We start from the raw sequence: 16290 nt of genomic DNA on the forward strand, positions 1-16290 counted from the left end.
GAAAGCACTTAATAAAAACTTCAATTATGTTGCATGTTACCACACTTTGATTTTGGTACCATTTCTTGTTTTTCTTTTCCGGTGTTATATAACAGCAAGTGGGGACAAAGCAGGTATATGTGACAAAAACTTAGCCTACTAATAATTATGAGTATTATGTCCTTTACTTCTTTGATCAATGTCTGAGTTTTATTTACAAATAAAATTTATAAAACTGCCTTTACATAATCTCCATCCATATCTTTCTCAAATATGGTAGACTGGAGAACAGGATCCTATGCCACAACAAGAACTTCTAGCAGATTGTCAATAGGATTAAGAAAGTTTTCTTTTGTTCTGTTTTCTTTTTTTTTGAGTTTATCCAATTTAGCCTGTACTATTCTTCGTTTCAGCTACCTTTCCTCCCTTGTAGTCAGACTTCTGCATATAATATAAATTTCATTATACTATTTAAAACTATTTTCATCACTCAAAGACCTAATACAAATCAATAGAATTTACTGTATCACAAGGGCACCAAAACTACAATTATATTGCCGCCAATCTGGCATACACCAAAACTGATAAGGTGTTGACAATCTGAACAAACAATGAACAAAATTTTATGAACGAATATGATTAGGTACAGAGACAAATTTATAGCTGTCATCTTCTTCCATACCAAACGTATTCTTTTCTCTTTGAGGAAAGTTTGCAGAATGGTGAGAAGGAAGGGGAGCATGATCAGAATTGGCTTCATCTCTAAAACTTTTGCGGATGTCCCACAGAACCTCTGCACAATTCTTCATAGGCGGACGTGATTGTTTCGAAGGCGCAATGCATTGGAGAGCTAGCTTGAGAACCTGCTTTACTGCCTTGATGGAGGCTGAATTTCTTCTCAGCCTAGGGTCCATGGCAAATACAGCATCCCCTTGTTTCAGCATCTTCATTGCCTGCATACATGCAAATTATGTTTTTTAATGTTTAATCTATTCAACCATTCTGTGGAGTTTATCCTCTACCAGTTTCATTGCCATATCATTATCATTATATGATACAAGGGACAAAGTAAGCTATGCATTGGATTAATTTACTATCTGCATAACCATTTTTTCTCTCACATAATTAACCAAATCACTGAAGAGCCATGATGAAAGCTGACTCTATTTAGCAAGGAAAACTGTATGGATCTAATTTTGACACTTGATTCGGCAAAAAGGCTTATATATCATATCTTCCGTACAACTTTTCTTTTAGCAGAGAGAAACTGAATTTGACTTCTGTTGCAGGCAGATTTATTTTCTATATCTAGGAATTTATTCGCTGAACACATAAAATATAAGTTAAAAATGTTAATGGACCAATGTACATTGATTAGGTCAGTTATACTACTACTACATCTTACAAGGAACTAAATGTAAATCAGCCTGTGTATGGCCTTCCTTGAATTATGCAATATGTAAATGTTCATGCTTAGAAAAACTTGGACACCGCACAAAATTGACGAAGAGTTGGATCAATAAGAACAAAAAGATGCAGTATTATTCAGGAAAACCTAATCCCCAGTTTTGTACCAAGATGGTGACAGATTGGGCTCTCTTTCAACCCCTTTGCTTACCAATGAGATGCCTTTCCTACTATACATATTGAATATTTAATTCTTAACACTACTGAATTAACTAACAATAATCAGTTAGTTAGAATTCTGTTACAAACAGTTAAACTAAGTCGGGTTGTAATTCCCTACTTCTCCTATTTTTCCTCATAAACACTTTTAATTGGATGTCAAAAATTCACTTCATGCTTTCTGAATTTTGATTGAAATTTAGTTGAGTTTCACAAACAGCTGAAACAATTACAGCTTACTCTAAAGTGATGTGTTCATTTCCTGAGTTGAAATATGGGAGAATTAATATACATACCCATCTGATTGTCACTCTCTCATCAACTGGTCTCTTTGGTTCTATTGGATGTCGTCCTGTCATCATTTCAACAAGCAATACACCAAAGGAATAAACATCACTCTTTTCAGTGAGTTGGTATGTTCTAAGATACTCAGGATCCATGTATCCAGCTGTTCCTTTAACTTGAGTTGAAATATGAGTTGCATTAGGATCGTCAGACAACCGAGCAAAACCAAAATCTGCCACTTTGGCCTTTAGGTTCTCCGTGATTAGGATGTTCGATGCTTTGATGTCTCTATGGATAATTGGATTATCTGTCAATACAAGACTTAGTAAGGTTACTTGGAACAGATATTGAAAATACCCTCCCCTGAAAGTTCAATTAGATGCATCACAATTATGCAGAATTCAAATATGTTGCAACAGATTTGTTCCTTTCTAATTTAGTTTTATGGACATACCCGTGTACATATGAAGGTAAGTTATTGCATGAGCTACATCAATTGCTATGTCTAGACGCTCCCCGATTTCTAGTCCTTCTCCCCGAATACCTGCATTAATAATCCACTATTTTTAGGTCACCACTGCAATATATTATTAAGCAACTGCATCTGAGTATTGCATTGTTGGATAATATATACACTGCATGAATCTATTTTGGCACATCAAGAGCCTACACCCCACCCAACCACTTGAGCCAAGACCAGGCTATACACATGACTAACATATATATACACACAACATAATGTGAAGCTAAACATTCAGAAAAGTTTCAGATGAAAAGACTTGGAAGTCTTATGAATGTAAGAATACTAGAGAAAAGTTAGATCTTATGTTACTTAAATCTTCAGAGGGGGTAATTTCTAATCTGGGAACATATGAATGAAAGATTATATATGATTGATGCAAAGAGGTATTCCTAATTGAGTTGTGGATCCACACTGCATATCCTTTCCAGTTTAGTTGATCCAAGTGTTTCAGCTTCTTGAAATTGACTTGTTGATATTTCATTTTCTTCCTACAACTATCATCTCATATTCCTTGAGCTATGTAAAATTAGCTCTTGTTCCTAAACTTGGAAGATACCACATTGTGATCATACATTTCATTCAGCTGTGTATAAAATCAAAATAATTCACTTTTTCACATGATAGACTGACAAACCAGGACTTACCATCTAGATGTTCTCGAAGGTTACCATTACCAACATATTCAACAACAATAATCTTCTCATCTCCATGCTCCAAATATCCATACAACCTCACAAGATTCCGATGCTCAATTTGCGACAACGTGTATATTTCATTCTTGAACTCATGTAAGTGATTCTGAATCACAGCCTGCAAGAAAAATCACTACATTAGGCTCATGTCACACATAAATCCCCAATGCACAAAAGAAAAAACAAAGTCATAAAAGATGGCGATCTAGTAGCCTAGGCTTGCAAAAATTATAGTATCTGATGAATATGCCTCACTTTCACATCATCTTCAACACAAATTGAACAAGCTATAGAGAAGGGAAGCAGTCAAAAGATGAACTATACCTTCTTGGCACGCTTCACAGCGACAATAGATCCATCATTAAGCTTTCCCTTGTAGACAGTTCCAAAGCCACCTTGCCCAATTTCATTAACTGGAGAGAATTTTGCCGTTGACTTGTAAATTTCTTCAAAGGAGAAGTTGCCAATTCCAAGTTGTCCACTTGCAGTGCTGGATGATGCATAGGAGTAAGAAAACTTCCATTTTGATGAATTCTTGGTGGTACTCTCAGATGATAAATCAGTTGATGCTGCAAAGTATAACACATCTTACTCAGTTTCAGAAAATCTCATTACAAGAACACCACAAAAGCATTCACCACCTCATGCTGAAGTTACTTTGCATTTGCTACAAAAGTTTCCCATGATCTAAACCCCCCACTTTGCATAAAGGTTTGACCATGAGCCAAAAAAAAAAAAAATCATTTCAAATCACCCAAAAAAGCAAAAGATTTTTTTTTCCATCATACTTACATGATACCACCCCTCTAATTTTGGATGTATTCTTCCTGTCATCATTGCCAACAACATATGAGGCTGATTTTCTTTTGCCATAGATAATCAATGAAAAAACAGCTACACATTTCTTGGCAGCATACTTCAAAGATCTCAATGTCTTAGAATTGTGCCTCTTTGCATCATTGTTTGTTTCAACAAGTTGGAGATTAGCATTCTGTCTACTTTTGCTAGATTGATGCAAATTGGGGGGAGGTGTTTTCTTCATTTGGAGATGCCAAAGATATTCAAAGACCAGATCATTTCTTGTGTTTAAAATATAAAGGGGAAGGCTTCATATGCTTTCTGCTCATTTGTTGTTTTCTTGCCTTATAATTTATTTGTCTCAGACCATTTCTTCATTCACGTTTTGTATCAGTCCAATGAACATGAGTTGCCAGCAGTAGTAGTTTTGCCTTTTCAAGTTAACATTTGAAAAGTCAAAAGCCATACCAATATTCTAGCAATCAATCAACCCCGTCAAAGGATGAGCCCAAAGAAGAAAAAAAAACTAAGTCAATGAGTTTTTTGTTTTTCTTTTATCTTTTGTTTCATGTGATACCAGGTCAATACCTCACTTGAATTGGATAATAGCATCATGGCCGGCCTTAGCCCCTACTGGGATTTTTGGCCTATGGCAATGAGTCACATAGCTCTTTATTTTTCCAACTGTTTCAAGTTTTTGAGATTATGATTGTTTTTGACTTAATGAGTTAAATGTTTTTTCAAAAAAACATAGTTATAATTTCAATTAGACACACTAAATTTTTTTTGTCAATTTTTCCCTCAATACTCAATAGAATGAAAAAAGTTTTATATTAATACTTTTTTTCACCAAAAATATCTTTTAATAGATAGTTGAAGATTTTCGAAATGTAAATATCATCAGATTTTAAAACATTATAATCCTTTACCTATTTTTTTTGGATTTTTTTTAACATCAAAATAACTAATCCTTAGGCGTCAGGGAATCTTTGTAAGGAGGGTTGACCACCAAATAAAAAAAATGACATTTAAAATATTTAAATTTATCAATTTCACGAAGAAAATGAAAATTTGTTCTGAATCCTTAACCACTTGTGTCGACTCAGATTTGCGAGTTTGATCTATTTTTATTAATACCTATTTTGAAACATTTACTATTGTGTTTTTTTATTCATTAAAAGAAAAGCAATATTTGTTGATGTGTGCAATTAATCAAATTATAAACAAACGATGATTTCAACACTTCACGTTCAAGTCTTCTTATGGAAGAAAGACGTTTGAGTATTCCATCGAATTTGTAAAGTTTTAAACCACCTATTTCTATGCAATCCAGGTAGGATGAAAATGGATTAAATCAAAACTAAACTTATCTGAATAGGCTTAGGCTTCTTATGAGCATCACTGTTAATTTCATATTTATGGAATTAAAATAATTGAAGATTGGAAAGCTATTTAGATATTCATATATTACATGAAATATATAAACTTTAATGTAATATGAGTATCTAAATACTTATAAAACATAGTTAATTACACTCTATCTATAATTACATTCTAACACTTTATTGATTTTAACCAATAAGTTATTGAGTTAAATTTTATTAAATAAGGTCTCGAATTCAAATTTTATAAATAAAAATAATTTGATTGAGAAAAGAAACTTTACTAAAAATAATCAGATTTTTTTATAAAAAAAATAATAATTTGATTAAATACTCCACAGTTCACACCAAAAATGATTTTTTTATATGCCAAGGCGAACTTTGCAGTTGAAAACTCCCAAGACCATATCATATATCACTATAAATGTGTGGGTCAGTATCAGTTATTGTGTATGGCACCCAAGTCAAACTTGGAAATGAAGCTCAGGATCACAATTCATTGCGCATGTGCGTGTCAGTTATCGTGTATCACATCCAATAATCTTCAAGAAAAATTTAGAATATTCCTTTTCATACTACACGGTAAAAAATTGGATGAAAGTATATGATAATGATGTTAAGTGTTAACCATTACTTGAATCTTCACCAATACGGTAAGAAGAATATTTGGTTCAAATTTTATTTAGGGTGTCTTTTTTTTTCCTCCTTAAACGGCCCATAAAAGTAGAACAACCGAGTCCCTAACTTGTCACAGCAATGTTATTCAAAATCCAGTGGAAACAACCAATTGCTAAAAAAGACAGATTAAACATTTATTTTGAATATAATTTTACATGTTTGATTTCATATTATAAAAAAAATTAAATTAATTTTCAATTAAAATAACTTTAAATAACTTGTATATTGATTCAAAATTTTATATTTAAAATTGTAATATAAAAATAAATAATATTACTCCAAAATAAATTTTAAAGAAAACCAATTTTACTAGCATCCATCCAAATAGACATTTATTTCACTATAACCAAAACTGCCACAAAATGAGATGCCAAGAACGCTTAGCTTGAACTTCAACTTAATCCACAGTAGCCGAATTATCACATACAACGAAAATCCAAATAGAAAGTATTCAACACACGAAATTCATATAACCATTTGTCATTCACTAAATTTACTTCAAATTCACACTAACTAGGATGCAATTATTAGTAGAAATTAGAATAATAGAAGAAACTTGAGTAAGTCTTGCATTACCGAGCAGAAGATAATATACATAACCATTAAACAAAACACAAATTCCCAACAACATTTTAAAGCCCAGCGAAGAACAAATCCAGGCCCAGAAAAAGCCCAAGCCCTCAGCCTCCGAAACCGTAGAGGGTTCTTCCCTGCCTCTTGAGCGCGTAAACGACGTCCATGGCCGTGACGGTCTTTCTCCTAGCGTGCTCGGTGTAGGTGACGGCGTCGCGAATGACGTTCTCGAGGAAGATCTTGAGCACACCCCTGGTTTCCTCGTAGATCAAGCCGCTGATTCTTTTCACGCCGCCTCTTCTGGCTAGCCTCCGAATCGCGGGTTTCGTGATTCCCTGGATGTTGTCGCGGAGCACCTTGCGATGCCTCTTCGCTCCACCCTTTCCCAAACCCTTGCCTCCCTTTCCGCGACCAGACATTGTTGCTTCTTCTTCAGAGAAAATTTTGGGGAATTAGGGATTGTGATTTTGAGTTTGATGATGGGAATGGGGTATTTATTTCGAGCGGGAAAGACTGCGGGGTATGAATCGAGAGTAGGTTTGTTGCTTTCATCGTGGCCGTTCGGGGGGGGCGGGGGGGGGGGGGGGGTTGTTAATCGACGGCTTGTGTGCGCGATCCGTGGCGAGGTGTCTGGGGCGTTGTGGAACATTGATGGAAATGTTTCGACGGTTCGATTGGTTTTCCGAAAGAAGCCACGGATCGCGATTTTCTTTTGCCTAAGGACCCGTGCGTCGTGACTCGTGACCGCCAGCTTCTTTCCAAAAAGGGATAGAATTTCTTTTTCTCAAAACACAGATAGTTGCAAGAATATTATTATTGGTTTAAGAAAATTTTAGATATGTTCAGAATTAAATATAATTTTCTTGTTAAATCAATTATTATTTCTTATATAAATATAATTTTTTGGAAAAAAAAGGATAGAATTTTAATAGTACATGAATGAATTATCAACCAAGAAAATAATTACTTCCAAAACTTGAACCCAATCAAAGTAATTTTTTTTCATCTAGAGAGTGTTTGATTTAGAGGATAAAAATAAAAGAGAAATTTCTCTTGAGTATTATTATCTTCTCTCTATCAAACACACCATAAATATTGGTTGAGGTTATGAGTATGATAAAGTCCTCCAATATTTGAAAGGAAGTGGAAGAAGGGATTGTCATTTAGAAAGGAAGAAAAAAAGATTAATCATAACCAGAGTAAAATAAAATGTAATTGATCAATTTAGTGCATAACTAGAATTTTCAGCCATGGCAAACGAAGTATGTGAGGTGTTATGGATGAATATCATTCTAGATGACTTCAAGATAAAGTATGGTGACTCTATAAAACTGTACCCAAATAATGTATATTGAGAATTAAACTGCAAAGTAGTATAGATCGAAAAAAATAAGAGAAAAAAAATGTATTTATGAAAAAAAAATCTAAAAAAAACAGTTGAACAGCGGTCTTATAGACTATAGCCATAACCTACATTCCTTCAGGGTTCTAATTGCAGGTAAATATTTACGTTTATTTTCACTTAGAAATTGATTTTGTGCCTATGATTTAAGTGATTATTGTTTTGGGTGTAAATTTTCATACTAAATTTCACTAGTAATATGCTTTTCAAATAACAAATCCAAACATAAAATCAAGTTACGTGAAATCAAGTTAAAATAAACTCTTTTTTTTTATAAATGCTGGTCAAAATATAATTAAAAATAACCAATATAATGTAATATGATTAGTATCCCTTAAGCATGAAGTCATGCGTTTAATCTCTCTGACTTCAATATGAAAAAACATCTTTTGAGAGAAATCAATTCTTTAGATGAATCTTAATATCTTAGGAATTAATTTTTTTTTTTTTACGTTTCGAAAGATAGTTTGATTAAAATATATATATATATATATATATATATATATATATATATATATATATATATATAAGAATAAATTAGTATTCATTTACCAAGTTGTGAGAGCCTGAAATAATCATCGAGTGATAAATATTATCTTTTATCACATTTTTTTATTATTTTTGCACACTTTTAAATAATATTTTATAAATCAACTCAATAGGTTAAATTTCGAAATATGAACAATACATGTGCACATTTAATTTCTCACAATATATTCCACCCGTTTTCATTTCTTTTTTCCTCTTCGCGTTTTCTTTGTAAAAACCTATTATGATGAGCAACTTTTCAATGGTATGAAAATTTTAAAGTGTATAACTAAAAACAATGTTTTATTTTCCCATATTATTCTAAACAGTCGATTATTTTTAAGTACAAAACCAACAACAGCAAATAATTACATAACCATGATGTAATTTTACTATAAAAATATAATTATTTTAAAAATTCTAAATTAAATAAGTTATCTTAAAATCAATTTTCACCTAATATATATAAACATAAAATTGTTGTGAATAATTGATTTGATAACCTTCCTTAATCGTGCCTCAGTTTATAAACCTATCAGGGTTTTCATTATCCCCTAATGGACTAAACTGATTTTCTTTAATTAAGCCATATCAATTTTCTGTTGATATTCTAATTATGTCACTTATATTGAGCACATAAAAAATGTAAATAACTAATATAAATATTATAATGTAATATGTAGCCCACATTAATTAATTAATTAGGAATTATAAAATTCTTAACAAAAACTTATTTCATACAATCAATTATTAAAATAATTTTCCAACTAATCTAGACACGAACTCGTTGAAAAATAATAAAATTGCTTATTAAATTAAAATATTTAATAAAATTAGTTGTTAAGTACTTAAATAAAAAAATATATGTTGATATTATTTTTTAAATATTTTCTTTTATTTTACACATAAAAATATATTTTCAAGTTTTTTAGTTAATTTCAAATTTTTTAAGATAAAGTAATTTTGAAAAGGAAGTGGGGGGTTTGTCGTCAATTTAGAGCGGAAAGGAAGAATTCTATTAAAATATTCAGGATCGAAATAGAAAAATAAGTTATAATGTGAGTAGTGTCTAAAAATGTCAACCATAAACTAACAAGAAAAAAGATTATATATTAACAATGCAAAAATATGATAAGATTATTAATTTTTATATTTATTTTAAAAATTATATTAACAGGGAATGAAGACGGTGAAAATCTAAAACTGAAATATTTTTTTATTAAAAAAAACAAGCTTATAAACTAATCAAATAAACTATAAACTAAGTGAAAGAAGTGAAACTACCAAAAAGGGACAATAATTTTTATAAATTATCAAATAGGGATAAATTTTAAATTAATACTCACAAAGGTTAAGTCTTAGGATAGTCCATCACTTTTAAATACAAAGTCATAAATTAATTCATAATTTTTATTTTTGTATTTTACTAAAGTCATAAAAAAGTAATTTCTTATTTCTTTAATTATGACTTTGAAGTCGTAAATATTTTTAAAATTTTTTCATTAGAAGTCGTAAATGATTTATGGCTTTAAAATTGTATTTTTTATAAAAAATAATTAATTATTTAACAATTTCAAATTAATTTTAATTTTAATTTCTTATAAATGTTTTAAATATTTTTTACTGATATTAACAAATAATATTAACTTAAAATTTATTAAATAATATTAAATTATTTTTAAATTTTTTAGTTAATTTTTACATATATCATTAAGTAAATTAATAATTTTGTACAATATTATTAATTAATTTTATTTGATAAAATCATTTTAATATTAACAAAAAAAATAATTAAGTAATAAAAGTAATTGTTAAAATAAAAACAAAATAATAAATTAATATTAAATGAACAATACAAATTAAATACAAACATAAAATTAAAAAGTAAAAATAATATTAACCATTAACTTGTATACAACTAGTAACTAATCTTTCCACATTTCTTACTACATTTTAATATTTTTATTTAAATTTAAGTATATTATTTTCATTATTTTTATAATTTATAAAACAATTAATAATCCTTATCATTAGTAAAAAAATATTAAATAAAATAATATACAAAATATTAAATAAAACAACATACAAAAACATACAAAATATTAAATAAAACAATATACAAAAATAAAATAAAATATTTATGACTTGAAAGTCATAATTAAAAAAAGAAGTCATGATGGCTTTGTATTCAGAAGTCATAAGATATCTTACCACTTGTCCTTTTGTGGGTATTAATTTAAAATTTACCCACATTTGGTAATTTACAAAAATTGTTGCCCCTTTTGCTAGTTTTACCGAAATAGTTAGACAAACAGAAACAGTCTTACCCCTTAGGCATTTGAACAACAGGTCGTGCATATATTACGTAAAAATGCCATATCATACACTATCCATGATCAGCAAGGACAGAACAGAAAAGAAACCTTATTACTGTATAGTTTTTTCTCTCTCTTTTTTAAATACATTCTCGGAACCCAAGAAAACCTAAAAACTCCAAATGCATTATCTCAATGCATATGGGAAAGCAAAAAAACTATACATCAATAAATGATTTTACACTAGGTAGATGGTTAGTTTCTGTTTTACACTTCACAAGCATGACAGTTAGAACACATAGCCATCTCTGACATTCTTCAGCTATCTCCTTAACTCCTTTCATATACAAGAAATTGAACTGTACAGTACAGTATGTAGTTTCCAGCACTCTCAGACAACTGTTAAGAGAGTTTGAAACACATCTCATCAGCAATTTACAAATTAATAGGAGTCCAACATTTACTATAACAAAATTAGAAACACAAAAAGTAGTTTTAACATACGAAAGAATATTCTGTAAAACATAAACGTACATACAGAAATTAGAGAACATATCCACACACAGAGGATTTGTTTATTTTAAGTGAGCAAAACAAATCTTAACCATATATGTTTACATAGATGAAAAAAATTAAAAGTAACCTAAAAGGTCGCATCTGTTTATATTTTAATCTTGACCATTTATGTTATAGTTCAAATATTTGTTTCTCTAGCAATATAACACGATTTACTTAATATGCTCCATACATTTGGTTAGTGGTGTTTGCAAGACCACACACAAAACACCAAGGATAACAGTATCCACAAAAGCAAGACTAGTAAGCCAGGAAAAAGTTCTAAATATATTTGCAAGTTGAAAGGCATATACGTATATTTATGCTCACCAGGATCGTCAAAATTTACTCTTTCTCCAGTAGCGAATAGGCAATAGAAAATAGCAGCAAGGAAGTAAAGGAGCGATGTAAGCAACAGAAATCCTGGGAAGGAACCAACTAGCTCAACAAAAAGCCCAGCTCCAACTGTTCCAAATATAGCAGCCAATGTTCCAGCAGTATTTGATATTCCTAGAAAAAGAAATCAAGAGGTCTTCATTATAAGAGATCTTATTGTAAAGTACATAGACAAGTATTTTCTCAACTCCTAGCAGTTTTTACTTATATCTCACCCTATTTTTCCCATATATGCTAAAAGTCCATTGAATGTTAGATAGCACAAGAGAGCTTCTTCAATTAATTCCTACACTAGTTAAAGGAATTACCCAATTCTATATGGAAAAATAATAGCTACCAATTTACCTTTTACCACACATCACATATAAAGATAACATAATACAGGCTCCAAATGATTTCAAATGTATTTACAGATGACAATATGCTACTAATCTTATTAAATGCATTTTGGAACACCAAAACATGTAGAATCCCCACAAGATAAAAGCATACCATGTAAAACACCAGAATACTGCGGTGCAATCTCCTGTGATAACAAAGAAGATGAATATTATATTAGAGACAGAAGACTTCTAACAAAAAAAAAATGTTTTTACATGGCTAAAAATAGAAACCTGAAGGTTCACAAGAAAACCAGAGTGACTGAAGGATTTCAGGCCAAAAGCTAAAGTAAGCCAAGCAGAACCTATTGAGGGGTTTTTTGCTGTTGCTAAGCCAATGAGGCAGAGTCCAGGACCAATAAAACCAATGGACTGCAGTGAAAGTGAAGAATGCGTATTATACATTTAAACTAATATATAGTGAGAACAACCAAATCCAAACTGGGATGAGTGGAGAAAATAAAGATAACTACAAGAAGAAGACAATCAGAGCTTTTTCCCATTAAATGGGGTCAACTACATGAATCAAATGACACCATTGAGCACTATCCAAAACCAAAGACTTCAAAAATACATTATACATCAACAAGTGCTTTGATAGGACCCAGCAATAGGATAGAATAGAAAAATGTGAAATCTTACATGTCTCCTCTCTTTTCTAGTATATGCAATACAACATACCTGCATAATCTTACGAGTCAAAGTGACACTTGTACCACTTTGTATCATCATATCCGACCACAAGCCAGCAAAGTAACCCGTGACAGCCATCACAGCCCATGGAACTGCACTAAACCATGCCGCATGCCTGAGATCCACACGGTACACCTATAATGGAAAACCATTTATACATGGTTCTAAGTGTTGATTTCTAAATATTTTTATAATTTGACAATCACAACTAAATATGATAAATCTTACTGAGCTGAAGTATATGGGCATCCAAGAAAGAACAGTAAAAAAACCCTGTGAAATAAGAAAAAAAAGGGCAATAAATAAGAATTTGCATGAATGATAATAACAACAGTACAACACTGCATGATGTGGACTCCTGAGCCACATTTAAGGAACCTCTGTTATATTTTTCTTTTGGTGACTTGGATGGGAAGTGGGAACCGAAGGTGAGGATTACCTCATGCAATAAGATAAGTGAATCCAATTGGGGCAAAATAAATGACAATTTGCTATCAAATATGACAATTATCAGCTCCAATTAAGAACACCAGCAACATAAATCAAACAAATGCTGGAGTCTGAGGCCTTACCCAACTGTGCATGGAATTTGCAATGATTAGAGACCATGTTGGCCGCTTTGAAAGCAAGCGCCTGAAAGGAGGGATCACTTTAACTTTCTTGGGCTTAGCTGTCTCCACTGAAAAAGACTTGTGCCTTCTATTCGATATATACTCCAGCTCATATTTTGATATCTGAGGACTCCGATCAGGAGTGCTTGACGTTGCAGACAACCACACCAACACCCAAAGAAACCCAGACAATCCAAAAATCACAAAGGGACCAAATATACCACCTTGCGACATGAGAATGGGAGAAAGCGTGAGCCCTATTGCACATCCAAGCTGAAATCCAGCCATCGAGATTCCTACAGCCCTTGATCGTTCGGTTTGTGGAAACCATCTAAAGTGAAGAACCAAAACCAGTCATTATAAATATCAAGCCTATTTCGCTCCAGCAATTCCATAGTGATAATCAAAGCCCATCTCAAAAAAATAAAAACTCATAAGTCAAAACATAATAACATCTTAAAATGAAAATTTTTCAGAACATGAAACATAGAGGCTGTATTTGGTTTCACAGTGGCATATTCAAACTCATGGTTGCAAGGGTTAAACATGACTTTCAGCAATCTTAATATTTCAGCATTGGTTTTTTTGTTTCATGGAGGTGTATTCAAGAGAGTTAAGCTCACGTTTGGTTCAATGTATTGTTTGTGTAAAGCAATTTATACTAAGTTTTACTACAAACATGTTTTTTGAGATAAAAAAGTTTCCAAGCGTAAATCACTTTGCTTCAGACACATACACAATCTTAACCAAAATCAAGTTTACAAAGAGTCACCTTACCTGGCAACCATGTTATTCATGGAAGGAAGAGCAACTCCTTCAGCAATGCCAAGCAAAGCACGGACAGCAAGTAGAGCCAAGAGGGAGGTCTGAGAGGCCCAAGGGGTAAGAAAAGTAGCAAGTGACCACAAGGCCACTCCCCAAGCCATGACCACTTTGCCACCATAGTGATCCACCAATACCCCTCCAGCTATAGGGGAAACCAGATACCCCCACAGAAAAGACGACTGCACTACCACAAACCATACAACACCAAAATCAGAATAAATAACAATACATGCACTTGCACTGTAAAGGTTTTAAGCTGTGATCCAATTATAAACTCTCATATGGTAAGTTTGTTATCTTCTATTATAACTATTAAAAATTATGTTTAATGGTCATGCACAGAAATTGTTAAGTAGTTTTACAATGTCAACTAATTAGAAATCAAAGTAAGTATAATTTTTAAGATAGTTATTATAAAAGTCAACAAGCTTATCATAGGGTGATTTGTGATTGAATAAAAGTGTAAAACCACCTAATACAGTCGGGTGCATAACTTATTTTCTCTTAAAAATTACACCAAAAATGATTTCTGATTAGTTGAGAGTGTAATAACTTTTACAGAAAAACTGCATCTCGATTAAACTCACAAAATCCAACAGCTAAAAACAGGAATTTAGCAGAGTCAATTCATCAAACACTTGGTGTGCGAGAACCTGAACGATTCCGGCGAAGGCGCGGCTCCACCCGTTGGCGAGGGACAGCGGCACGATGGCCACCGACATGACGACGCGATCGGCGTTGCATAGAGCGAGAGCAAGAGCCAGCATGGCCACCACTTTGACTCTCTCGGAAGTGATGAACTCAGCAAAACTCGACGACTGTTGTTGCTGGCTCTCCTCGGGACCCGAATTGAAGTGAGCGTCGTTGGAGGAAACGCGGAGGCGGCGGGTAAGGGAGTGGACAGAGGCAGCTGAGCCATTCGAAAAAAATTTGAATTCCGCTCTCTTGAGATGAGGTTTGGGAGAGTGGAACGCCGCCGCCGCTCTGGCGCGGTGGTTTAGGGGTAGTGAGAGGGGTTTAGCGGCGAGAGTGACGGCGGAAGACAGCGTTGCCATGGCCGCGGACGGTGGAAGTTTGTTCTTATCAGTGACTAAAAAGAACGACGCGGCTTGGTTGGTGTGGTGGTTGACAATTACGCAAATCGCCTTGTCTTTTGCACATTGTTTTAGTGTAATTTTAAAGAAGAATCATATGAGTAGTAACGAGTACGTGGTTTTGATACTTGTTTTGTGATACTAAAGGCTATATTAAAATATAAATAGAAAAGGACTACACTGGCAATGTAAAATATCTTACATGGTTACTATGTAAGATTACGATTTAAGAGTAGGATTAAATTTAGTTCTAAAATGTTTAAATTTGTAAAAATGGATAGAATAGAGGAAGTGAGATGAAACAATAAGAGTATTAGTTATCATTATTTAAAGTATTTGAAATGCCGTGTTGAAAATGATCTCCATCACCATATTAGTTATATGAAAAAATAGTAATATGAATGGAGTAATGATTTGTAGATAACTCTCTGTATTAAAGATTCTACAACATAATATATTACTCCATCACTAACTAATATTTAATGTTAGTGATGTTAAACTCTAATATCCTGACATTTGATTTAGTTTCATATTTAATTTCGAATATTGAGTTATGATTATAAGTAAAATTTAATTTTTAATATCACAAAATTATAAATATTATTGTTTAATATATTATATTTAAAATTGAAATAATATAATTTAACTATTACTTATTGAACCACCATTAAACTTTGAACTACTACTAGTTTAATTCAATAATGATCGATTCAATTTTAAAAATCTTTCTATAATTATTATTGATTCAATCCAAGAATAGTTTGAACCAACTAGTTCAAAGAACGATCTAATTTTAAAAATTATGAACACAAATATAAGGTAAACATCAAATAGCTGCTGTGATGCTATTCTCACTTTTTTGGTTATTCTTATTTGCCATGATGAAATCAAACTGCAAAACATGGCAGTTGCCAAGGGAAAATATGTTGAAACTTGATGTCTCAGTTAGCAATGA

The 16290-nt window shown here is 32.0% G+C and overlaps 3 protein-coding genes across 3 annotated transcripts; all 3 read right to left on the reverse strand.

Moving 5' to 3' along the window:
- Nucleotides 1–427: 427 nt before the first annotated feature.
- On the reverse strand, nucleotides 428–4376 carry LOC100788236 (calmodulin-binding receptor-like cytoplasmic kinase 1). The gene is made up of 6 exons (XM_003519193.5): nucleotides 3898–4376; nucleotides 3430–3674; nucleotides 3058–3223; nucleotides 2345–2434; nucleotides 1902–2197; nucleotides 428–932 (listed from the first exon to the last, which is right to left on the reverse strand). The coding sequence occupies exons 1-6, from the start codon at nucleotides 4145–4147 to the stop codon at nucleotides 603–605; spliced, it is 1377 nt and encodes a 458-aa protein (XP_003519241.1). The 5' UTR covers nucleotides 4148–4376; the 3' UTR covers nucleotides 428–602.
- A 2051-nt stretch (nucleotides 4377–6427) lies between these two features.
- LOC100788767 (histone H4) lies at nucleotides 6428–7286 on the reverse strand. The gene has a single exon (XM_014769170.3). The coding sequence runs from the start codon at nucleotides 6953–6955 to the stop codon at nucleotides 6644–6646; it is 312 nt and encodes a 103-aa protein (XP_014624656.1). The 5' UTR covers nucleotides 6956–7286; the 3' UTR covers nucleotides 6428–6643.
- Nucleotides 7287–10803: 3517 nt separating this feature from the next.
- Nucleotides 10804–15584, reverse strand: LOC100789297 (probable anion transporter 4, chloroplastic). Its single transcript, XM_003519194.5, has 9 exons — nucleotides 14895–15584; nucleotides 14194–14420; nucleotides 13378–13747; nucleotides 13034–13078; nucleotides 12794–12940; nucleotides 12347–12484; nucleotides 12225–12258; nucleotides 11667–11846; nucleotides 10804–11180 (listed from the first exon to the last, which is right to left on the reverse strand). Exons 1-9 carry the CDS (start codon nucleotides 15294–15296, stop codon nucleotides 11173–11175), a joined length of 1551 nt encoding a protein of 516 aa, XP_003519242.1. The 5' UTR covers nucleotides 15297–15584; the 3' UTR covers nucleotides 10804–11172.
- Nucleotides 15585–16290: the final 706 nt, after the last annotated feature.

This window comes from Glycine max, chromosome 2 (assembly GCF_000004515.6).
Source record: "Glycine max cultivar Williams 82 chromosome 2, Glycine_max_v4.0, whole genome shotgun sequence".
NCBI classification, from domain to species: Eukaryota; Viridiplantae; Streptophyta; class Magnoliopsida; order Fabales; family Fabaceae; genus Glycine; species Glycine max.

Excerpts from the sequence above, each read along its gene's own strand:
- LOC100788236 (XM_003519193.5), bottom strand. The coding sequence starts at position 4,147 with ATGAAGAAAACACCTCCCCCCAATTTGCATCAATCTAGCAAAAGTAGA. Across the intron at positions 3,675-3,897 it reads AATTAGAGGGGTGGTATCAT|CATCAACTGATTTATCATCT; the intron begins GTAAGTATGATG and ends TATACTTTGCAG. Across the intron at positions 2,435-3,057 it reads CCTTCGAGAACATCTAGATG|GTATTCGGGGAGAAGGACTA; the intron begins GTAAGTCCTGGT and ends TTATTAATGCAG.
- LOC100788767 (XM_014769170.3), bottom strand. The coding sequence starts at position 6,955 with ATGTCTGGTCGCGGAAAGGGAGGCAAGGGTTTGGGAAAGGGTGGAGCG.
- LOC100789297 (XM_003519194.5), bottom strand. The coding sequence starts at position 15,296 with ATGGCAACGCTGTCTTCCGCCGTCACTCTCGCCGCTAAACCCCTCTCA. Across the intron at positions 14,421-14,894 it reads CCTTCGCCGGAATCGTTCAG|TCGTCTTTTCTGTGGGGGTA; the intron begins GTTCTCGCACAC and ends GTGGTAGTGCAG. Across the intron at positions 13,079-13,377 it reads CAAATTCCATGCACAGTTGG|GGTTTTTTTACTGTTCTTTC; the intron begins GTAAGGCCTCAG and ends CTTATTTCACAG.